The sequence below is a fragment of the Camelus bactrianus genome, chromosome 1 (genome assembly GCF_048773025.1).
Source record: "Camelus bactrianus isolate YW-2024 breed Bactrian camel chromosome 1, ASM4877302v1, whole genome shotgun sequence".
Lineage (NCBI taxonomy): Eukaryota > Metazoa > Chordata > Mammalia > Artiodactyla > Camelidae > Camelus > Camelus bactrianus.
The window spans coordinates 57,678,376-57,702,405 of NC_133539.1; the positions used below are offsets into that span (position 1 = coordinate 57,678,376).

Sequence of the window (24,030 nt, forward strand, 5' to 3'; positions counted from 1 at the left end):
ATTTCAATTTTGAACATCTACAGCTGTAGTCAATGAATGTGACCTTTCTTGTTTGAAATGGTGAGATAAGGTATGTGTCCCAGAACATACTGTTCAAACTGTATATGTATGTCCTATACTCATGTTGTTATAAAATTTTTGTGTATTTCCATTTTATCAAGAAAGTGAGTTTTAGGGGGCATGGTTTCTGATCAAAATGCTGTAGGATGAGGGAGAGTGGCCAAGACGAAAGCGAAGAAGGACCCTGAGCTCACCTCCTCTCATGAACACACTACATCACAACCATCTGCAAAACAACCATTGATTTTAAAAAACTAGAATCTACCAGAAAGATCTTCTACAACTAAAGACATAAAGTAGGAACCACAATGAGATGAGGAGGAGAGGCAGACTCGCAACATAAGCAAATCCCATAACCTCCGGGTGGTTGACCCACAAGCTAGAGAATAATTATACTTCAGAGGATCTCCCACAGGAGTGAGAGTTCTGAGCCCTGTATCAGGCTCCCCAGACGAGCCCCCAGAGCATTTGGCTTTGAAGGCCAGAGGGGCTTAATTGCGGGAGCCCCACAGGACTGAGGGAAATAGAGATTTCACTCTTAAGAGGTGCACGCAAAACCTCACGTGCACCAGGACCCAGGGTAAAGGCAGTAAAGCCTGGGCCAGACCTGCCTGCTCATCTTGGAGAGTTCCCTGCAGAGGCAGAAGGCAGCTGCAGCTCACCCTGGGGACCTAGACAATGGTGGCAGACATGCTGGGGAACATTCAACTGCGTGAACACGTGATAGCTGCCATACTGGCTTATTAGCATCAAGACCTGGCCCCACCTAACCACCTGTAGGATCCAGGGTAATGCCTCAGGCCAAACAACTAACTGTGAAAACACAGCCCCACCCATCAGCAGACAGGCTGCCTAAAGACTGAAGAGCCCACAGGCACTTCTAGACACACCTGTAGACATGGCCCAGCCCACCAGAGGCCAAAACCCAACTCCACCTACCAGTGGGCAGGCACTGGCCTCTGCCACCAGAAAGCCTGCACAAGCCTCTAGACCAGCCTCACCCACCAACGGGCAAACACCACAAGCAAGAAAACTACAATCCTGCAACACAGGCCAGACCCCACTCTGACCAGCCAGGCCCTGGCCTTGCCCATGAGCAGGCCAACACAACCTTCGGGACATCCTGGACCCCATACCCAACTGTGTCAGGAACCACCTTCCCCCATCAACAATCTAAAATGAGCTCTGGTGTTCCTGGGTCCTGCAGCCAGACTCCAGGAAACAGTTCTGCCTGCCAGCAGTCCAGCAGTAACCCCAGGATCTAGCTTTACCTGCCAATGGGTGGGCAACAGCCCCAGAGTCTTTGGGACCCTGACCCCACCCATCAGTGAGCCAATACTAGCCCCAGGGCCCCCTAAGATTCTGCAACCAGCCACCTCATGACTAGACCCCACTAAACAGCAGCCAGCAGCATCTGCACAAGGCACAGCCTGGCAACCAATCAGACTAGGGACCAACCAAGCCTACCAGACCGCTCACATAGCCCACCACAACAGGACTCACAGTCCTCTTAAAGGGTACCCCTAGAGCATATAGCATGGATATTAAGATGGGGCTGCACTGCTAAGTAAGACACATAGGATGCCTCCTACAGAGGGCCACTTCTCCAAGGTCAAGAAACGTAACTAACCTACCACATACATAAAAATACAATTCGCAACTTAGACAAAATGAGATGGCAGAGGAGTATGCTCCAGATGAAGGAACAAGATAAAACCCCAAGGGGAAGGTATAGTTAAAGTCGTGGAGTGCATACTTGGCATGCACAAGCGCACAACGTCCTGGGTTCAATCCCCAGTACCTCCTCTGAAAATAAATAAATAAACCAAATTACCTCCTCCCCAACCCCTCGAAAAGACACACACACACGCACACACACAAAACCATTATAGAGGACAGCATGGAGGTTCATTAAAAACCAAAAATAAACTTACCATGTGACCCAGAAATCCCACTCTTGGGCATATATCTAGAGAAAAATATAATTCAAAAAGACACATGCACCCAGCATTCACAGCAGCACTATTTACAATAGCCAAGACATGGAAACGAACCAAATGTCCATTGACAGATGACTGGATAAAGAAAATGTGATATATTTATACAATGGAATACTACTCAGCCATAAAAAATAAAATAATGCCATTTGCAGCAACATGGATGGACCTGGAGATTGTCATTCTAAGTGAAGTAAGCCAGAAAGAGAAAGAAAAATACCATATGATATTGCTTATATGTGGAATCTAAAAAAAAGGACACAAATGAACTTATGTACAAAACAGAAACAGACTAGGAGGAAGAGTATAGCTCAGTGGTAGAGTGCTTGCCTAGCATGCACAAGGTCCTGGGTTCAGTCCTCAGTACCACCATTAAAATAAATAAACCTAATTATCACCCCTACCCCCAAAAAAAGTAAGAAAAAAAAAAAGAAAGAAACAGACTCACGCACATAGAGAATAAACTTATGGTTACTAGGTGGGAAAAGGGGTGGGAAGGGATAAATTGGGAATTTGAAATCTGCACCTCTTAGGGAGTGATGGAAATGTTAGCTATCTTGATTGTGGTGGTGGTTTCATAGGTATATACATCTATCAAAATTCATCAAATTGTACATCTGAAATATGTGTATTTTACTGTATAGGAATCATTCCACAATAAAGGTGTTTAAAAAATACTCAGAATAAGAACTAAGTGGAGATAGGCAATCTACGTGAGAAAGAGTTCAGAGTAATGATTATGAAGATGACCAAAGAACTCAGGAGGAGAATGGATGCACAAAGTGAGAAATTACATGTTTTTAACAAAGAGTTAGAAAATACAAAGATCAAACAGAGATGACAACTATAATAACTGAAATGAAAAATAGAAGGAATCAATAGTAGACTAAATGAGGCAGAAGAATGAATCAGTAAGCTGGAAAACACACTAGTGGTAATCATTGCCACAGAACAGAAAAAAGAGAAAAAGAGTGAAAAGAAATGAGGACAGTTTAAGAGACCTCCAGGACAGTACCAAGTGCACGAATATTCACATTAAAGGGATCCCAGAAGAAAAGAGAGAGAAAGGGCCTGGGAAAATATTTTAAGAGATAATACCTGAAAACTTCCCTATCTTGGGAAAGGAAGCAGTCATGCAAGTCCAGTAAGGGCAGTGTCATACAGGATGAACCCAAAGAGGAACACACCAAGACACACAGTAATCAAACTGACAAAAAAAGAAGGTGTGTGTGTGTGGGGGGGGGGGAATACCTACAAAAACAAACCCAAAACAATTAACAAAATGGCTTAAGAACATTCATATTAATAATTACCTTAAATGTAAATGGACTAAATGCTACAACCAAAAGACACAGACTGGCTGAAAGGATTAAAAAAAAACAAGACCTGTATGTATGCTGCCTACATAGAGACTCACTTCAGATCTAGAGACACATACAGACTGAAAGTGAGCATGTGGGAGAAAGTATTCCAGGCAAATGGAAACCAGAAGAAAGCCAAAGTAGCAATACTTATATCAGACAAAACAGACCTTAAAATAAAGACTGTTACAAGAGACAAAGAAGGACACTACATAAGGATCAAGGGGTCAATTCAAGAAGAAGTATAACAGTGGTAAATATATAAATATATATGAACTTAACATGTGGGTACTTCAATATATAAAGCAAATATTAACAGACATAGGAGAAATTGACAGTAACACAGTAATAGCGGGGACTTTAACACCCCACTTTCATCAATGGATAGATCATCCAGACGGAGAAATCAATAAGGGAATACAGGCCTAAATGAACACATTAGACAAAATGGACTTAATTGAGATTTATAGAGTATTCCATCTGAAAAACTGAAAGCATTCTCTCTAAGATCAGGAATAAGACAAATTCCTACTCTCACCACTTTTATTCAACATAGTTTTGGAAGTCCTTGCCACATCAATCAGAGAAGAAAAAGAAATAAAAGGAACCCAAATTGGAAAAGAAGTAGTAAAACTGTCACTATTTCAGATGATACGATACTATACGTAGAAATTCCTTAAGACACTATCAGAAAACTACTAGAGCTCATCAATGAATTTGGTAAAGTTGCAGGATACCAAATTAATATACAGAAATCTGTTGCATTTCTACACACTAACAATGAAATATCAGAAAGAGAAATTAAGGAAACAGTCCCATTTACCATTGCATCAAAACACCTAGGAATAAACCTACCTAAGGAGGCAAAGGCCTGTACTCTTGAGAACTGTAAAATGCTGATAAAAGAAAATGAAAACAACACAAACAGAAGGAGAGATACACTGGTGTTCTTGGATAGGAAGAATCAATATTGTTCAAATGACCATGCTACCCAAGACAATCTACAGATTCAGTGGAATCCCTATCAAATTACCAATGGCACTTTTCACAGAACTAGAAAAAAAAAAAGTTTAAATTTGCATGGAAACAAAAAAAAAAACACAAATAGCTAAAAAAATCTTGCAAAAGAAGAATGGAGCTGGGGGAATCATGCTCCTTGGCTTCAGACTATACTAAAGAGCTACAGTAACCAAAACAGTATGGTACTGGCACAAAAACAGACACATAGATCAATGGAACATTATAGGAAGTCCAGAAATAAACCCATGCACTTATGGTCAATTAATCTACAACAAAGGAGGCAAAAATATATACTATGGAAAAAAGAAAGTCTCTTTAATAAGTAGTGCTGGGAAAACTGGACAGCTACATGTAAGAGAATGAAATCAGAACATTCTCAGGGAGAGTATAGCTCAGTGGTAGAGTACATGCCTAGCATGCACAAGGTCCTGGGTTCAATCCCAGTAAACATCAATAAAATAAACAAATAAGTAAACCTAATTATGTCCCCCACCAAAAATAATTCTCTAACACCATATACAAAAATAAACTCAAAATGGATTAAAGACCTAAATGTAAGACTGGATACTCTAAAACTCCTAGAGGAACACATGGGCAGAACATTCTTTGACATAAATTGCAGCAATATTTTTTTGGATCTGTGTCATAGAGTAATGGAAACAAAAGCAAAAATAAACAAATGGGACCTAATTAAACTTAAAAGCTTTTGCATAGCAAAAGAAACCATAAGAAAAATGAAAAGACAACCTACAGAATGGGAGAAAATATTTGCAAACAATGTGACCAATAAGGGATTAATTTCCAAAATATACAAACCACTTAAACAGCTCAATAAAAAAAAGGGGGCAAATGATCTAAATAGACATTTCTCAAAAAAAGGCATACAAATGGTCAACAGGCACGTGAAAAGATGCTCAACAGCGCTATTAGAGAAATGTAAATCAAAGCCACAATGAGGTATCACCTCACACCAGTCAAAATGGCCATCACCAAAAAGTCTACAAATAATAAACGCTGGAGAGGGTGTGGGAAAAAAAGGAATCCTCCTACACTGTTGGTGGGAATGTAAATTGGTACAGCCACTATGGAAAACAGTATGGATGTTCCTCAAAAAACTAAAAATAGAACTGCCATATGATCCAGCAATCCCACTCTTGGGCATATATCCAGAAAAAACTCCAATTCAAAAAGATACATGCTCCCCAATGTTTACAGCAGTATTTACAAAAGCCAAGACACTGAAGCAACCTAAATGTCCACTGACAGATGAATGGATCAAGAGGATGTGGTGTATATATATATAATGGAATACTACTCAGCCATAAAATGAAACAACGCCATTTGCAGCAATATGCGTGGACCTAGAGATTATCATACTATTGAAGTAAGACAGAGAAAGATAAATATCACATATCACTTACGTGTGGAATCTATAAAATAATACAAATGAACTTACTTAAAAAACAAAAATAGAGTCACAGACATAGAAAACAAACTTATGGTTACCAAAGGGGATAGTGAGGGGAAGGATAAATTAGGAACTTGGGATTAACAGACATATACTACTATATAGATAAACAACAAGGACCTGCTGTATAGCACAGGGGACTATATTTAATATCTTGTAATAACCTATAAATTACAAGGATAACAATCTGAAATGGAAAAAATATATATATAACTAAATCACTTTGCTATACAACTGAAACACTGTAAATCAACTATACTCAGTAAAAAGTTTTTCTCGGAAAGAAATGTTGAATGAATGCTCTCTGCCACAAAGGAAAGCAACAAAATGGGGCAAAAGGACAGGGGTTTCTGAAGAAAAGACATCAAAGAATAGACATTTTATTAAAAGTAGAAAAAAGCATCCCAACGTAAAAAAAAATTCTTAATAAATTAAAAGTCAAGAAAAAAGAAAACAAAATCTTAGATTCTCTACAGAAAGTTTCAGTTTAGCTTGGAAAGGAAAGAATGCAGTAGTTTTCTCTTGTGTTAGAAGAGGTGTGCACAGGCCAAGTTTGGCACAAATCAGAAATGCCCTGGGAAGCCCTTTCTGATAGAACAAGATCGGAGAGAAAAATAATCAATTTGAAGGAGACCAGGAACACAGGAACTCAGTCTGAAACAGCTGGAGTTTAAAGCTTGCTATCACTGCTTATATTTCTGAGGTTGTAGCCTTTGGTGGAATGAAAAGACCACCAGACCCACAGTGAGATCTCAGCTGGAGTCCTGGTTCTGGAGTCAAATGGGAGATGCCTCAACACAACCTCCCTTTTCTCATGGGCACTGGGCAGAGAATACTCCTTACCTAATTCAGTTCCCATGAGATTATTTACATGGAAGGCCTTGTCTTTTGGTGTCTACTTGTTAAACATTACTCTTGAGAGAGAAGATTTCATGTGAGCCAAAAGATTTTTTTATTAATTGATAATTACTCTAAATATTTAATAAAGTATTTTAATAAGTATTTTGTAAACATTTACTGTAAAGCTGTAACTATTGAAAGCTTGATTTAAGAAAATAATGATACATCTTACCAATTCAAATAGAGAAACTTCAAGTTATACATAATCAAAGATCACCATCTAGTGGCCCAATTGTATTATAACTTCTACAGTTAGCTACAAGCTCCAAAGATTTCAGAGGCTAGGAAGGTGTGTGGAAAGCATCCAGCCCCACCAAGGAGAGGAGCAAGGAGTGTGATTTTGAGCTCACTACAGGCATTCAAAGTTCAAATTACAAATGAAACAGGATGCCCTTCAAACAAATCAATCTTCCAAATCAAGCTTTGGTCCTGGGCCGCTGGTCACTTAGAATATGAGTGGACAGCTGAATGTGATAAAGTGATAACTCTTTTGGAGATAAGCTCAGAGATCCAAAACAATGAAGGCCTTTAAAATTATCTTAAGTGAAACTGCCTCTCACAAGCAACTTTATAATAGAAAATTTGGTTTGCTTGTGATAGAATTATGGGTGGGTACAACTTGATGACAAAGGAAATTATAATAGTTTCAGAAAATAAGGAAGAAATAAAGTCACAAGAAAACATCATTTCCCCACGTGATTTTCTTCTCTCTAATGAGGCAGCATGAGTTACTGAAAAGGGCAAAGGCTTGAGAGTCAGAGGGCTTTGTTCAGATTCTGGCTTTATTCTCTAATGGCTGTGTGACCTTGGGCATGTTACTTAACCTCACTGAGCCTCACAGGGCTGTTTCAAGGAAGAAATGAAATAAAGCTTAGAAAGGGCTTATCCCAGCATCCAGAACATAACTGGTGTTCCCTAGTCTCACTTACAAGAAACCACATAATTTAATTTAGAAGACTATAAAGAAAAGATTTACAAGAAAATAGGGTTTGGATTTGAGGCCAAAAGCTGGCTTTTAAATTACGTTTTTCTGTTAAAATGAAGATAAGAGACTATGTTGTCACCATATAACCAAAGTAACAGTGGCTGTCCTGTCTCTGGTTGATTCTGTATTTTCTTTCAGGATGTAATTTTCTTACTGGTAACATGGAAGAAAGAGAGGTATCCACTGTAAAATGAACATAATAGTGTAAACCTCATAGGGCGCTGAAAGGATTAAATAAGACGTTGCATAAATGTCCATGGCTCAGCACCACTTAGTAAGGATACTACCAGGTTTCATTATTACTGGTCTTTGCCTCTCTCATGGGATATCTGTGAGAATATAATTGCCATTGATTATTTCAGAAACGCCTGTGGGCCTTGTTTACCGTCCTCACGAATCACTCTCACCAAGGTTCTTCCCTAGAAAGACCAGAACCGGGGCTTTCATAAGATGCCTGTTTCTTTGCACACACTATCCAGGCGATTCGTTTTAAAACAAATCACAGCAGAACTTACATTTCCAAATGAGAGCTGTGTCCTTCAAAGCGTGTGAGAGATTAAAATTCCTGTTCTTCTGATATCGCTCTATGCTGGGAACTTCCCTCAGAACCTACTACATATCCCTTTATCTCAACAGAAGCAAAACAGAAAAAAAAAATTTTTTTTTTGTCAAATAGAGAAACAGATTTTAGTGGGTAGCTTATAAGTTGGTTTTGAAGGCAGTTCATGAATATTTTTGAGCAATGGCCAGCATAACTTTGCAAAGTGAAAACACAGAAGGAATACCATTATTGGGGTATATTAATTACAAGATGATTTTTTAAAATCACATCTTAAAGGGAAAAAAGGCCTATATTCAGAGGCCCAAAAGAACTACATCCTTCTTCATGCCCCTTTCAAGCTTGTAAGTTCTGACACTGGCACCTTGCCTGTTCACAGAATTCTAGTTTTGACCCATATCTGGGATAGCAGGGTTTGTGTGTGTGGGGGGGGGTTGTTTGTTTGTTTGTTTGTTTGTTTGTTTTCTAAATCACTTTAATGATACTTTCCGGGGTGGGGGGCCTCGTCCTTTAATACAACAGGCCCTTGCACACTGACTTGCAGCGCTGAGAAGTGGCACGAATGTCCTGTCAGGGGGTGTTCTAATCTGGGGTATGGAAATTGCTGCTAAGAAAAGCAAAGCAGCTAAGACAGGAAGTAGCGCCTTAGCCGCGAAGACCCGCTGAGTCCCAGCTCCACTACTCACAAGGTGCTTAAATTTTTCTGAGCCTGGTTTCCTCACCCGTGAAATGGGGTGACCCTGCCCGACTGGCCTCTGGGGACTTTGATGAGGGCTGGGGTGAGCCGAAGGGTGAGAAAGCGCTTCTTAAGCATCAAGCCCTGAGCTGCTCCTCCGCCCTCGGCACCCCCTGCTCCCTTCTGGCTCTGCAGGAGGCGTCTCACCAAGCCCACGGGGCGAGCTTGCAAAGGAGGGAGGAGGGACCCTCTGCAGAGGCGGCAAGTGAGCTGGCCTGTGTCAGCCTGGTTGAGGTGTCCTTTCCGCCCACGCCCGACCCTCTGCAGGATGCCCCAGGCTCACCGAGCGCCTCTCCACACTCCCCTTTTTCCTGCCATCCTTGCCTAGGGAGACATCCAGTGAGCGGTAGCTGGGTGGCTTCTCTTCAGGCCAGTTTGGCGAACGCGAGCGGCGGCGGCGGGCCCCCCGGTTCCGGGGCTGCCTCTCCTCCTTCGCCTCCTCCGAGCTCCAGCTCCAAGAACTGAGGCCCGAGGGCGGGGGCGGGGAGTAGCTGCGGTGCCTGCGCCTTGGATGCCCCTGGAAGCTCCCCCGAGGGCTGGGCCTGCGGGCTCTCTCTGGGTAGCGGCTCCGGAGAGGGGGGCGGTTGGGCCGCCAGCGGGCCTCACTGGACAAGGAGCCGTCGCTGAGGCTGTCCCTGTCCAACCAGGGCGTGGGTGACCCACGCCGCCTGGAGCCGCGGTGCCTTCCACGCCGCGGCTGGTCCAGCTCCCTTTGCTCCAGCGCCCAGCGCTTGGGCTCCCGGTCCTGAAACTCCCGGTGGAAATCAGAGTAGTGGTGCTGCCTCCTCCCCTCTCTCAGATCCCAGGGTCCAGGGGAAGGCGAGGGGAGCCACTGCTGGCGGGAGGAGTTGCTGGTCCTCCGCGAAGATGGCAGGTCTCTGATGAGCGGAGGCAGGTGGATGATTCTGCGTTCCACGACCTCAGACCCCAGGGAGGACAGCATGCTACAAGGATGGCCAGATCTGGCTTGGAGGTCATGGGGCAGAGGCTGGGCTGGGTTGAGGTTCCGCAGCTCTTTCTCCAAATACTCTAGGACACCATTGGTGATGGGAGGGTGAGCAGTGGTCTGGGTCATCGGCATCTCTGGGAGGCTGGATCGCAGGGACAAATCTGAATGAAAATAAGGATAAGAACATGCAGAACTTCTGGCCTAAAACACGCTCCTCAGAATCAGGGCACCAAAATGCCACCTTATTTGGCTTGCATACACCCCCTCCCATCGTCAGTCATAAAGATGCCCACCATATTGGTCATGAAGGTCCCGATGCAGCCCATGCTTCTACCCTTGCCCTTTGCCCTCTCCCACCCCAAATCTCTAGCAAGGTTTACCTCGCTGCAGCAGTGCGTTCATTGGATAAGATGAAAACGGGGAGCTCCTGTCCGCCCCCCAGTACAGGGGTTTTTCCACCATCTGAGGGCCTAGCGCCTGAGCCTGCTTCATGTAGCGGTGGCGGGCCAGGGCTGCAGGGGGGAAAAGGAGAAATGCAGACCCTCAGCCACAGCAAGGCCCACACCTCCCACTTCACTTCTCTCCACCTAGTAGCCTTACCAAGAGGCCACTTTCTCTCCTCCAGTTTTACTGTGACTTCTCTTGCCTGGGAGTAAGAGTTAAGGGAAGTAGTGAATCAACTGTTCCCCTGGGAAGGAGCTGGGAATAAATTCCCTAAGCAAGATGCAACTCCTGCACCCTAGGAAAATACACTCTTAAAGCTTGGCTTCCTAGTCTTGAAAACATTTCATCATCCTGCTCATCCCCAAAGTCACCTAAAATGTATAGGTAGACACACAGACATTAGCAGGCAATGAAAATTTCAGGCAACAGGCCAAATAGAGAAGGAAAGGGCTTGGAGGAGGCTGTGAGTCAGGGGCTGCCAGAGAAGCTCAGGACCGCCTGCTGAAAGTGGAAAAAGAAAACAAGAGGGATGCTGAGGTCAATGGGCCGAATTACTGGTAAAGAGAGAGGGACTGAGGAACTCTTCTAGCTGGTAATGCCAGCCCTGGGTGGGAGAAAACCAGGGGGAAGTAGGCAGAGAATGCAAAAAGCTGAAGTGGATCCTCTCTGCTCTTCTCCTCACTTTACTAAGTACTGGGGTTTTCCCTAAGTAGGGGGACTCTCAGGGGTGGGGTAGAGGCTGAGAAGGGAGAAGAGAGATACCATTTCCTTTCAGGGCAAAGAAAATGATATGAAAAAGCAGCACAAGGGATCCATAGACATGTTTCTCCAATCCCCTAGGTGCCCCCAGCCTGGCACTCTCACTCCTCCTGGGTTCCTCAAGCCCTGTGGCCATCCCTAAAGTAGCAAGGCTCTGCCAGAGGCTGCCTCCTGCCACTGTAGGAGGGGGCAGAAGACAGGCACTCTGGACCCAGCTGCATAGGGTAGGGGATTTGCTGAGGCCAGCAGCTAGAGGGCCATCTGGAAGGCTACCCAGTGGCTCCAGTATGAGACCAACTTCCAGCACAACAGGAAGTGGTTGCAGCCAAGCCCCCAGAAATGTCTGGAGCTCCAGCCCTGATGGTGAGTCACAGCCCAGCCCGGAGGAAATCAGATGCAAACTTAGAGCAGCTCACTGAGCTGCCACACCCTCATGCCAACGGACAGTACTCCAGGCCCTCTGCAGAAAAGTCCACTCGCCCGGCTCTTTCTTCTCCCTCTTGCTAACAGATGCCTCCCCCAGCTCTCTACACATGCTGCCTTCAGCACACATAAGGCCCTGCTTAGCATGTGCCAGTCACTTCACAGGAGCTAATCCTCAGAGAAATCTCTTAATGTGAGAATCAGATGAGGAAGTTAGGCTTAGAGAGGCTACCTTCCCAACCCAACGTCCCACAACTGGTGACTGGCAGAGGCAGCGTGTGACCCTGTGTCTGTCTGACGCCCAAGCCTGTAGTCTTTCTGCCAAACCACAGAGTCCCCAGACTCCTTTATTTATGTGATAAAGCAAAAAACCAAAACCCAAAAAACCTTCCCCAGTGGTACTTCCTCACTTCATTTCTCTCCCTCAGCACCACATCTTTCAAAACCCACTCCAGACTAACCTCTGCTGCAAAGACCTGCCAAGATCTGGTTCCACTGGGACAACCCTACCCACCCCCAACCCCTCTAACTGAATCCTGGTTTCCTCTAGATGGTACCATTCCCGCTTTTGGCCACTTCCTACTCCAACTGCCCCAATTCAATACGAGAGAAAGGGAGAGTTGGGCTTACTCCTTGCTCCCCAAATAACTTTTAAATTAATGGGACCCCCTGCACAGATGACTCCCTAGAGACCCTTCCAGATCCATTATGAGCTCTCTTGTCAAATTTTTATGCACTTCCAAGATTAACCCACCTGCTCCCTTCTTAGCTGCCACAAAACTTTCCCAGGGCCCCTTCCTTCCCTGATGGACTAGAACTGATGAGATGGGAATAGAAAAATTAAGCATCTGAGCTTGTCCCTTGCCCTCTTGTCCCTGTAAACAGCTCTGTGGGAAGTCTAGACCATCAGGGGTTTCTGTTGTTCACCTAATGGGGACTCAGACAGGCAATAAAATAAGAAACATGGAGAAATGAACAAAGCATCAAAAGATTCCTAATAAGTTACCTCTGAACTGCCATGGGGTAAAGTCTGCCTTGGTCACCTTTAACAAGCTACTTAAATATACAGACTCCTGGATCCCACTCCCAGACTGGCCTTCAATCTAATACCACATGTGAAAATCCATGTTTTCAACAAGCACCCTGACTTCTATGCAGGGAGTAAAACTGGAATTGACTGTTGTGGATTCGCAACAACATTCTGAGAATTACGGTCCTCAGGGATGAGTTTCCTTACACACAGGCTTTGAGGGTCACATGGACTTCAACTTGAATCCCAGCATATATTATCTGGGTAATTTTGAGTGAATTTCCAGAGTGTCTGAGCCCAATCTCCTCATCTAGGAGCTGGGGATAATAATACCTATTTCAGAAGGTGGCTGAAGTTAAATGAGGTAATACACATGAAATGCCTAATACAGGACAGTCAATAGGTGGTGGCTCTCACTGTTTTAATAAATTATTAAAATAATTGCTTCTTTCACCTTAGATCCCACAGGAGACAAAACATACACATTTGGAGACTAAACCACCAAAAGCATATTTATCCTCATTTCTGAGGAAAACTTGGGGGATGTTCTTTAAGATGTCCCCTTCGTGAAATAACACTCAACACCTCCCTTCCTCCAGAGGCCCGCGCCTCTCCTCCCCTACAGCCAGCATCATCTGTGGGCACCAACTTCCTACCATTCCTTACCACCCCCTCTCCACTCCTACAGAGTGTCCTTGCCCTCTCTGACCCATGGTCACAGTTCTTTTGCTTTTTTACATATAGTAGTAGTCCCTGCTGACTTTACTGTCGGTCCTTTCAGTGACATCCTTAGGAGCATCCTAGAATCTCATGTCCCTTGAACTCTTGCCATTTCAGCTTTAGAGAACCACCAGCTGATGCTTCCTGGAACCACACTGGCTGCACAGGCAGGCAACCACCCTCGTTCTCCCAATGTGCCTTTCCTTGACTGACCTGGTGACCAGTGTAGACATTCCCCACTTTTCATGTCTTCCCCTCCCTATGAACTGATGGCATATCTTTGTTGAGGAAGACGAACCAGCCCTGGACATGGAGTCAAGAGCTCTAGGTCTAGTCCAGGGCTCACTAACAAGCTGTGCACTGCAGAAAAACCTCTGGAGGTCTCACTTCCCTCAGGTGAGGGGTTGGGGAAGTGGGTGGCGTAGGTCAGACATTCTCCCTGTGGCCCTTGGCCCACTGCAGGGTGTGCCCAGAGGTTCTGTTGGGCGGAGAGCCAGCAACTGACCTAGGGATGGAAGTTGTCTCTCCAGTTCTCACAAAAAAGATAAGGTTCAGTGTCAATCACTTTCATCTTGGAGTTCTACTGCAGGTTGTCTACTAGTATTAAGTGAATTATCAAGGCTACTAAAATTTGGTGTCATATTCATTCTTCTCTTCTCTGGTCCTCTATTAACTCTCACTGGAAAGTGGGAGAAGGCTGGGAGGTGGGCTGTGATCATGAAAGTTCAAGAACCACTGACATCCTCGAAGCTGTCCTTTGCACCTAGAATTTTGATTTGCTGAAATAGAGACAGGCCAGTGTGAGCTCACTCCCACAGTCTCTTTCCTCATACTTTAATCATCTTCCACATTTTAACAACTTCCTCTATCTCCTTGGCAGAGGTCAGGCTTCCTTTTCCTTTCCTTTCTAAAGGCAGTCCTTTCACTGCAAGCCTGATGTCACTCCCACTGGCTCCATCTCTCCTCAGTCATCACCTCACTCATAATGCTTCACTTCTCTCTCCTATTGGCCTTGGTTCTTTGTCTACAAATATGCTTAGGGTTACCTTATTTCAAAAAAAAAAAAAATCAACAACCATATACACTCACCCTCTTCCCCATCCAAGCACTTTCCTTTACAACTTCTGCCCCCTCTGTGTAATCTCTTCTTGTCACCAAATTTCTCAGGACAGTCTCCTCAAGTGACTCACTTTGAAAGTGATCTCATCTGCTCAAGTTCAGGGATCTTTATTTGTGGCCTACTTTTCTTTATCTTACCAGTTCTCCTAAAAGAACTCTAACCACTTAGGAGAAACCACTTTCTCCCAGAACCTGTTTTTCAGCTTTACTGACAGTGGATACGTTTATTGTTTGTGCTGACTTTATCCCTAATGCTGCCTATTCTGAGGGCTCTGCTGACCTAGGGGTTCTAAGAAGGTATCTTGGGAGGGTTTTTCTCATCTCAGTCTGCATATTACTACTCCAGTGACAGTGGCTTCTCCCTGGCTGCTCTCCCAGAGGCCCCTGAAAAGTAGAGAGCTCCCTGGCCTGATGCTGAGTTCTCTGCTGTTTTCTGTCTCTTTAAGGAGTTCACTGCTATCTCAGCCAGTCCCACAGTGACCTACCCACAGAGGTTGTGGCAGCCTCCCTGGTGGGAAATTCAGGCACTTGTAAGTCACATGAATGCAACACTGCACTGCTTCTGCTACTTACCAGCTGTGTGATTCCTCTGACCTTCAGTCTCCTCATTGTTAAGTAATGATGATACCTGCCTTCTAGGGTTGTGAGGATTCAAAAGGGAAATATATGCAAAGGGCCCACACACAGCGGACATCCAATAAAAGTTAGTTCTCTTTTCCTGTAACACAGCAACCTCAGAACATAGGCCTGAAACCAGACTCAGACCACTGACCCACCTGACATTGTAGATTAGATTTTGTTTCTATCTTAAGAGACAATTTCTTATTTTTTGTTTTAAAAAATTTCCTTTCAAATGGACCAAAATAATAAGAGTGCTTATATCTGGGTGCTCAGATTTAGTCTTTACATTTTCCTGAATTTCTCAAATTTTATACAATGTAACACTTTACTTACATCATCAGGAAAGGGAAATATTATTTAAACACACAAAAAATCATTTTAAACACACAAAAAATCCTTCCATTTAAAGCTGTTGACTCTGCTCCATCTATTTAGTAAGAAAAGATCTTTGTAGAGTAATTTTTATTCTTTTGCCCTCACCATGCATTCTGCAGCCACATTTTTTAGGACATGTCATAATTCTGTTTTATAAGGTCAAATTTCAGCTCAAAGACAGATCACGTTAGAGCAAGATCTTCTGCCCCCTCTTTCTTTTGTCTAAAACAGAGGTTCTCAAAGGGTTCCCCCAGACCAGCAGCATTGCATCACCTGAGAAGTACAAATTCTCAGCCCCTTCCCCCAAGACTGGTGAAATCAGAATCTCTGGACATGCTTAAGTTTGAGAACCCCCACTCCAACACCTCTCTTTGCTGATCTGTTCTTTTCCAGTCATCTCTAAGGAGTGGACTTATCTTTCACTGCTACATGCAAACCACTCCCTCCAGCCACCTCATGTCCAAGCAAGGTCAGTGCTGGGAGCAAATACCAGAGCACAGGTGTATCAGGGCTGCTGAGGAAAGGCCGGTGGTGTGCAGAGCCATCTGAAGAAGGCCTCAGGCAGGCTAGGATGTGAAAGGACAGAAGCCCTCCCCTTGGCTCTACAGCTTCCATGAGTATCATTTTGTGGTCTGAGGCCAAAGACCTCTAGGCCTGTGATGGGAGAAGGGCATGGAGGAGAACCTGGAAGAACGCGAGGTTCTGAGCTGGGCATGTGAAACCGATCCGTCTGGGGCGCAGGCTCCTGCACCACCCCATCCCTCGGCCCGTTCGTCCCCTCTCACCTTCCTCGGGGCAGCAGCAGCGGGTGGGACAGCAGGGGCAGCGGATGTAGCAGCAGCAATATTGAGGGCAGCACTGGCACCAGCACACCCCAATCAGCAGCAGCAGGAGGAGGGCTCCCAGGATGATGAAGATCACCGTCAGCCAGTCTGCAGCGGAGAAGCCGAGCAGGGGTTGAACTACATATGCAGGGGCATGCTTCAGGCTGGAGCATTCTGGAGGTCTAACACAGAAGCTCTTGAGCTACAGGTTAAGGCTGGGCAATATACAGGCCAAAAAAAAAAAAAGAGTTTAGCTTTGGTAAGAGAACTCCAGAGTTTGGCAGTTGACAACAATAGCCTAGGTTTTCTTGTTTCTGTTTCTGTTTTGCTTTTTGTTTTTTTCTGTATGTAGAAGTGTCATAGTGGGGTGGCAAAAGAAAAAGCTCCAGAAGAACTTACGCAGGACAATGAGCTTCACTTCCTTATCTGGGTCTCCTGACGTGTCCCCTGGAGCCTCAATGGTGCAATAATACACTCCATGGTCCCACCACATCACTTCATTAATCACAAGATCTGCTCCTGCAAGGAGGGAGGGGAGAGACCCAGTGGTTAAAGGAGAGGGCACATCGTTTCTGACCTATGGTAGCTTCCAGACCCCAGCGTTATACTTCCACATCCTAAGAGGGCCTCTTGTAGTTCAGAGAAAGGCCTCAATTCCTTCTTTTCAGACCCTCTTCTTTCTCCAAATGATATAATGGTGATAGAATTGACCATTCACTGAGCCCTATTAGGTACCTTGAAAAGATTTGAGATGTGGCACCTCACTACTTCCCACCATGACTCCCTAAGTGGTGACGCAGAGATTTCCAGCTGTCTCCCAGTGTCTACTCTTTCTTTCTCTCATGGTCACAGAATTCTGGTCATGTACCTGGCCGTCCAGAATAAAGTCAGTATTTCCCTTCCTCTCTTACAGATGGACATGGACATGTGACTCAGTTCTGGCAGATAGAATGTAAGCAGACATGTCACAGGTTGGTTCTCAGAAACTTTCTTAAAAACAGTGTGGGAACTCCTTTGCCCTTTGCTTCTTTACCTCTTCTTCCACTCTGTTATCTGGGAGGCAGATGTGCTGGCTGCCATCTTGGACCATGAGGAAGAAGATGACCTTCTTTCTTGGTGAGCTGGAAGGAGCGTGGGTCCCTGAGAACTTAATGGAACAGGGCCACCACACTAGTTCCAGTCTGTCTACCTCCAAATTTATACATGAGGAGTAATAAGGTTCTTTATTGTTTAAGCCACTAATATTTTAGGCTTTTGCTTACTCACAATCAAATTTAATCCTGATCCAGTGGGTAGGACTATTAGCTGCATTTTAGATGAGGAAACCAAGACAAGAGGAAGCTAGAACAGAGAGAGGTAGGTAGCAGAGGTAGGTTCAAACTCATGTCTATGCCTCAAACCTGGTGCCCTTAACCACTAAGCTCTGCTGTCCTCCCCAAGCTGAGTGGAAAACTCCACAGCCTGGATTCCTCACCAGTTGTGAACACATACTTCTGAATCTTGAAGGGACAGATTATAAGATGAACTTGAGTCAGGGTGAAATGCCAATATTTTATGAGTAAATGTTACTCAGGAAAAGAATTTCAGTTCTCGTGAGCACCAAGTGCTGTGCTACCCCATTAAGATAGAGGAATGTTATGTTCACGCTTAGTAAATGCAATAAATGCTCACTAAAGAACTTTTGTGGGTTCAGCACTATGTCAGACTCTTGTGGAAGATCAAGTAAGACCTGTCTTTGTCCTGAAAGGGCTTAAAGTCCAGTCAGAGGCATCAGGGTAGCCCCACATCCCTGCTACTTTGACCACAGTAAGGACCAGGGAACACCTTTAAATTCTTAAAGACCGTAGCATTATAGAATTGCTCCTGCTTAGTTGGCAGTCATAGCTGCAATTCTTTACTATCTGTTTGTCAAGAAATATTTATTGAGGAAATGAAACAAACACACAAGGTCATGCACCACTGGAGCTAACTTTGACTTCTGTTTCTTCTCTTTCTACGTCAATCCCTATGATTTTTTCCTACCCATGATTTTCCAAACCCACTGCCTTTCCCAGAAACAAGCTTACCCCAGACTTGGAAGAATGGTGAAAGTGCTTTTGGAGGAATTTCCCCCTAAGGTTAATGTGTATTATAAATCCGACCCAATTTTTATTAGAGACAAAAAAATTACTTTAGGGATATCAGATATGTTAATATTTTAAATGATCCAAGAACTGATTTGACAGGGTCATCTCAAATGATGCAAGCAAGGGCATAAAAATATCAGAAAACAAGGGCTCTAAGAAGTTACAGTGAGCCTGGAGGTAGGAATTAAAACCGAGGGGAATACCACTTTCCCATGGGAGTGAAAAGGCGGCAGAGTTTGACCCAAAGGCGGTTGGGAGTGGAGGTAGTAAGCAGTGCTATTCAAAATTAGAAGACAGAAAATCAGGACTGTCACGTGTGGGGACTTTCATCCTTCAAAAACTGTAAGGGAGACTTGCTAATTAAAGAGACTTTAAACTTTGGGGTCAATCAGAGCTAATTCTGCAGGCTCTGGAGAAAATAGAGCCACCCTGAATCTCTGAGGATACACCTAGAGATTGGAAAAGGATAGATGTTCCCTAAGGCCGAGAGTTCAAGGACAGGCTTGGGAAAATCAGAGGTTGAATGTAAAAGGATCAGACTTAACAGCCAAAGTATTATACACAAAGTTGGAAGTAATTTGTAAGGTGGGATGATCTACCTCTGAACAATCATAGAATATGCACTGATTTCCTCACATTGTTGCTACTGGTTCCCTGGGTGGCCTACTGGGTGTTCCCCACCCCACTTTTTTCAGTTTTTTTATTTAACCAGCACATAAAGCTCATTGAAATAGGCTCTGAATTTTGTGCCAGTAACCCACTGCAGCAGTCCTGGGTTACAAGACAGGAATGTGGGGCCCTAACCCATCCATCACAACTTAAGTTCCCTGCCCACTTACTGCTCACTGAGTGCTTTACACACATCATCTCAATCCTGACAACTCTCCACGAGATAGGTACTAGGGCAAGTCCCATCATACAGAAATTGAGGCTGAAAACATGGAAGGGGCTTGCCCGAGTTCACACACCCTGTCAGTGCAGAGCGGGGACCTACACCTGAGTCTAACTCCAGACCGGGGCTGACCACCGCTCTCTGTGCTCCCACAGAGAGTAGGTATGCTTTAGGCATGGCTCTCAGATATCACATTTGATATTCACTTCAGTGTGGGAGACAGAGACCTTTATGCCCATCTTTCAGATGCAGAAGCAGAGGCCAGAGAAGACAACTGGTCTGCCGCTGGTTACTAAGCAAGGGAGTGGGAGCATGAGGATCCTGACCCCCATCTTTTAATTCTAAGCCCAATGTTCTTTCTTCTACCAATGAAGGGTGATGGTCTCAAGGTGGCCATCTACTTGGAAGCTCCTATTTCCTTAGATTTGGGCAACAGGAGTAGCCAGAGGGGAACTCGGGGATTTGGGGTTCCATTAGGGCCTCAGAACAATTTGTGGAAGGAATCTAGGGAACCTGAGCCACACCTTAGCCCTGAGTATCAGGGAAGCAAAGGAAACCATCCACTTCCAGATCTTTAGCCAAAGCTGTAGGACACCCTCTTGTCCAGAGACCAACTTCCAGGGCAGTGACTTCAGACGGTGTAGCACATTCTGTGCATCTGGCACTTTCCTCAAACAATGAAAGTGACCAAGCAGACCATCAGGCAGCAGGGAAAAAAAAAAAGGGGAAATCCCCACAATGACTCAGCCTCCTGGGTGCGGTGTCTGCACATCTCTCCACCCCCCAGTTCCGTGCTGCCTCCTCCACACTCACGGTTCTGGATGGTGATCTTGCGCTGCCGGTAATCCACCCCCAGCACGGGCTCATTCTGCCCCCGTCTCTGGGCCACGATGCGAACCTCCCGCTGGCTGTCATTGCAGTCGTTGGATGGGTCCTGGCCCAGGGATAAAGCCGCCTGGTATGCTGAGGAAAGAGGACCCACCTGAGTCACACAGCAGTGGGGAATTCCCATGAAGAAAGGTGTCCTTACTGGTCCCTGGAGCAGTGATGCTTCTCAATCTTTCCTGAGCCTATGCATCCCCTGTAAATCTTGTTAAAGGTGAAGATTCTGATTCTGTAGGTCTGGAGCGGAGATCTAAGATTCTGCATCTCTAATAAGCTCCCAGATGATACCAATGACCCACACTTTGAGAAGCATGACTCCAAACCCCTCTGATAGGCCCTCATTTCCAAATCCTGACTGTATCCCCATCTCTCACCTCAATTTCCCTTGCCTCATTGTCAAAGTAATCCCAGAATCTGCTCCCATACTGTTCATCCATGTGCCCTTACAATAAAAGTTTTGAGAGCTGTCAAATCTGCTAGTGACAAATGCCTATCACCCTAGTCCCTCCTACCTTCCCACTTAACCCAGGCATTTTAAGAGTAATCCCCCAGCAAGCAATTCCTCAATTTAGAGGCATGTCCCCTTTGGGGACGTTAGGCTCAGTGGGTGGCTCAGAGAGTTAAGTTTTGGAGTTCACATTGTAAGATATTAGTTGGGGCTGAAAAAGGTAAAGCTGATGCCTCCCCCTCCTTTTCCTCATGTCAGGAAGCTCAGACAGGCTGTCTACTTCTGTTTGTAAAATGTCTAAAGGTTCATTGTTCCAGGCTGGTGGTGGGGATCTGGGTTCCTTTGATCCTTGAAAGAGGCAGAGGTGGGAGGCTAGGAAAAGGCTTTGGGTCCAGACAGCAGAACTGACGGGAGTGGGGCAGTTGTTACTGGGAGGTAGGACCTGGCTGCACGGCACTTAGAGATGTCCAACAAGGAACGGGCTGCCTGTGGCCAGAGGGCACTCCATCACCAAGAGTGTTTAGTCGGCGGAGGAATGACCACCCATCAGGAAGGCTGGCTATAGTAGGGAATGTGGCAGGGGCAGGAGGCTCACAAGTGACCACTGATGGATCCTGGGGAGTGCAGGAGTCTTCTTGTCTGCATTCTTAGGTGGTGAGCGGCATGGGAGGCAGGGCTACGTCCTCAGCACTGCAACCAGAACTCACTCTGCTTTTACTTAATGTCTAAGCTGACCTAAATCTAAATCATTTTAGAACAAGGTGGGTCATAAATTTTAAAGTAAATAGTGTGTGACCCTGAACAAGTTACTTCATCTACCTGGCCTGTTTGTTTATCTATAAAATGAGGGGTTTGCATTAAGTGATCTTTCTGGCTTCTTCTTACTGTAAGAATTTGTGATCCTAAATAATTCCTACACCCTAAGGGCAGTACTTCACAGAGGGGCCCTGGGAGAGCAGGCTGGGGGGACTCACATGCAGAGTAGTAATCAAAGATGGGGTCCTTGCAGAAGGACTTGAAGCGCCATGTCACCACCACATCCTGGAGCTGGGCAGAGGTGGTGTAGTCACACTTGAGGACGACGGAGGCAAACAGGGTGACATAGCGCTCTGTGTGCTGGACTGTCACCAGCAAGGACACACACCCTGCAGCCAAGAGCAGAAGAAAATGCTGAAGGCAGACCAAGTCTCTACAGGGTGACCTACTTCTATACACGGGGCAATAAAAGCAGTGCACACAAGCAAACACACTGCCTGACTGGTTGGGAGCAGCTCACAGGCAGTCTGAGTTCTTCCTGAACCTGGGCAGGATGAGGGGTGGAGACTGCACAGACTCCTCGGGGAGAAGGCAGAGAAAACGGGAAAGGAAGATGACTCCCAAGTTGCACATGGTCCACAGGGAGTGTTACCACATCCAACAGTGATCAAGAAATGATATTAGAAGAAGGCCATATATGTATTGGAATGATTTGTTAATGTTTGTGCTTTTTCATGTCACTCTTCAAATGTTTTCCCATTTTCCTAAGGGTAAAGTTCAACTTCTGTACCCTGGCCAGTCAGGTTTGCCCTCAGCCTTTCTCTGCGGCCTCATCCCTCTCACGCACCACCCCACACTCAGGGTTTCAGCCACCCTGAACTTGCCTCAGTCCTTCCCATGGTAGGATTGCTGTCTTCCCCAGGTCTCCCCACATGGGGACCTCTCAGCTGGAGCACTATTCCATGTCACCAGCCACCACTCCACTCCCTTCACCAGGCCAAGTACTATTTACTCCTTAGGTCTTCAGCTGCGCCCTCACCTCCTCAAGAAGCCTTCCCTGACTGATAACCTGGGAAAGGGGCCTCCCTCTGTTTTCCCAAAGTGCCTCATCTGATGCCCAGGCAGTGCTTTTCACAATTCTCGGGAATGGCCTGGCTCCTGTAGGCTCTGAGAAAGCTGGCTGGGTTTGTCTCTGACTCACTGTTCAAACACAAGAGCCTCATACTGTGCCTGTCACCTCCTTGTCACCCAACAAATATCTTTGAATGATGGAATGAATAACCAAGAATACATTAACCAGTGCAAACTGGCAGTACAGCTGGTTAACATAAGCATAAAGCAAAGAAAACAAAAATGATCAGACTGTAACAAGTTTTATCAAAAAAGACTTGAAGGAATTAAAATTTTTTCTTTTCACTTTTTAAAAACTTCCCACCCTTCCCCACCAAATCTACAGACACACTTAAAGCTCCAGCTCCGTGCTGACAAGGAACCAGGTGGCACAGAAATGTCAGGTGTGACTCTGGCATGGTCAGAGGTCCACACGTAACCAGCATCTTTGAACATTCCTATGTCAATACCAATTCTAGGCTGTCATGGGGGTCTTCTCTTAGGAGGTTTAGTGTAGAACAGTAGGACTCAAACTTGAGCGTGCACCACCAGGAGGACTCGTGCCAGCCCAGATCACTGTCAGCAGGGATTTCAAAAGCAGTGGGACTTGGGTGGGATCCAAGAACTTACATTTATAACAAATTCCCAGGAGATGCTGACACTACTGCTCTGGGTGGTGTACTTTGAGAACCACTGGTGTAGACTAGCTAAAATAAACCCAGGCTTTGGGTTCAAATTTGAACCCACAACTGGGTTCAAATCAAACTTTACTACTTACTTGGACATTGGACAAGTTATTTATTCTCTCTAAGCTTGTGTTTCCCTCAGCTACGAATGAAGATTATAATAGTACTAACCGCATTAGATCCTGGCAACAATGCAATGAGATGTCTACCTCCATGGTGCTGGTGCTGGCATGTATGCTGCCGCATTAGTGTCAGTGCATGTCTCCTTCCTTTTTTCCCTTACTATGAGGGCCAAGGAGAAAGGGGTTCAAGCTGGGATTCTCTCCAATATTCTCAGGTGGAGCTGCCTTCATTTTGACCGAGTTACTTCCACAAACAAAACAGATAGAGTCACGCCCTTACAGAGCAGCTGTGTGAGCCTGGCTCAGTGGTCAGAGCCACACGGTTCTGGGTCCTGCCTCGCTTCTTGGACACAGCCCTCAAAAGTCAGTCCACTGTGGTTTGTGGCAGTTTGTGAAAGTGGGTCCCAGCACCCACTTTTCTCATGGCCACAGAGAGAAAGCAGGGTGCTGCTCAGGGCAGGCTCTGGAGCCCAGGAATGACCTGAGCCATTTCCAGGGCTGGGCTGTAAAGAGGGTGTGCCAGGGACAGCCGTGCTAGTGGGTGGGCCTGCAGAAGTGTGGGGGAGACCTGTGGGTGGAGAAGATGTCACAGAGGGAAGAGATTTTAAACTAGGCCCTACAACCCAGGTAGGATTAAGATTCCACGTGAAAACTA

At 45.3% G+C, this 24,030-nt stretch overlaps 1 protein-coding gene across 3 annotated transcripts in view; it reads right to left on the minus strand.

Moving 5' to 3' along the window:
- ILDR1 (immunoglobulin like domain containing receptor 1) overlaps positions 1 to 24,030 on the minus strand; it is a 39,638-nt gene that overhangs the window by 5,813 nt on the left and 9,795 nt on the right. The window contains exons 2-7 of one of the 3 annotated variants that reach the window (XM_045507194.2): positions 21,676 to 21,846; positions 20,182 to 20,331; positions 16,750 to 16,869; positions 16,312 to 16,458; positions 10,416 to 10,547; positions 9,370 to 10,196 (exon numbers count right to left, since the gene is read on the minus strand). In XM_045507194.2, the coding sequence (XP_045363150.2) occupies positions 9,370 to 10,196; positions 10,416 to 10,547; positions 16,312 to 16,458; positions 16,750 to 16,869; positions 20,182 to 20,331; positions 21,676 to 21,846 (1,547 nt within the window). The remainder of the gene's footprint in view (positions 1 to 9,369; positions 10,197 to 10,415; positions 10,548 to 16,311; positions 16,459 to 16,749; positions 16,870 to 20,181; positions 20,332 to 21,675; positions 21,847 to 24,030) is intronic. The other 2 variants (XM_074364507.1, XM_045507195.2) reach the window with 2 other exon arrangements.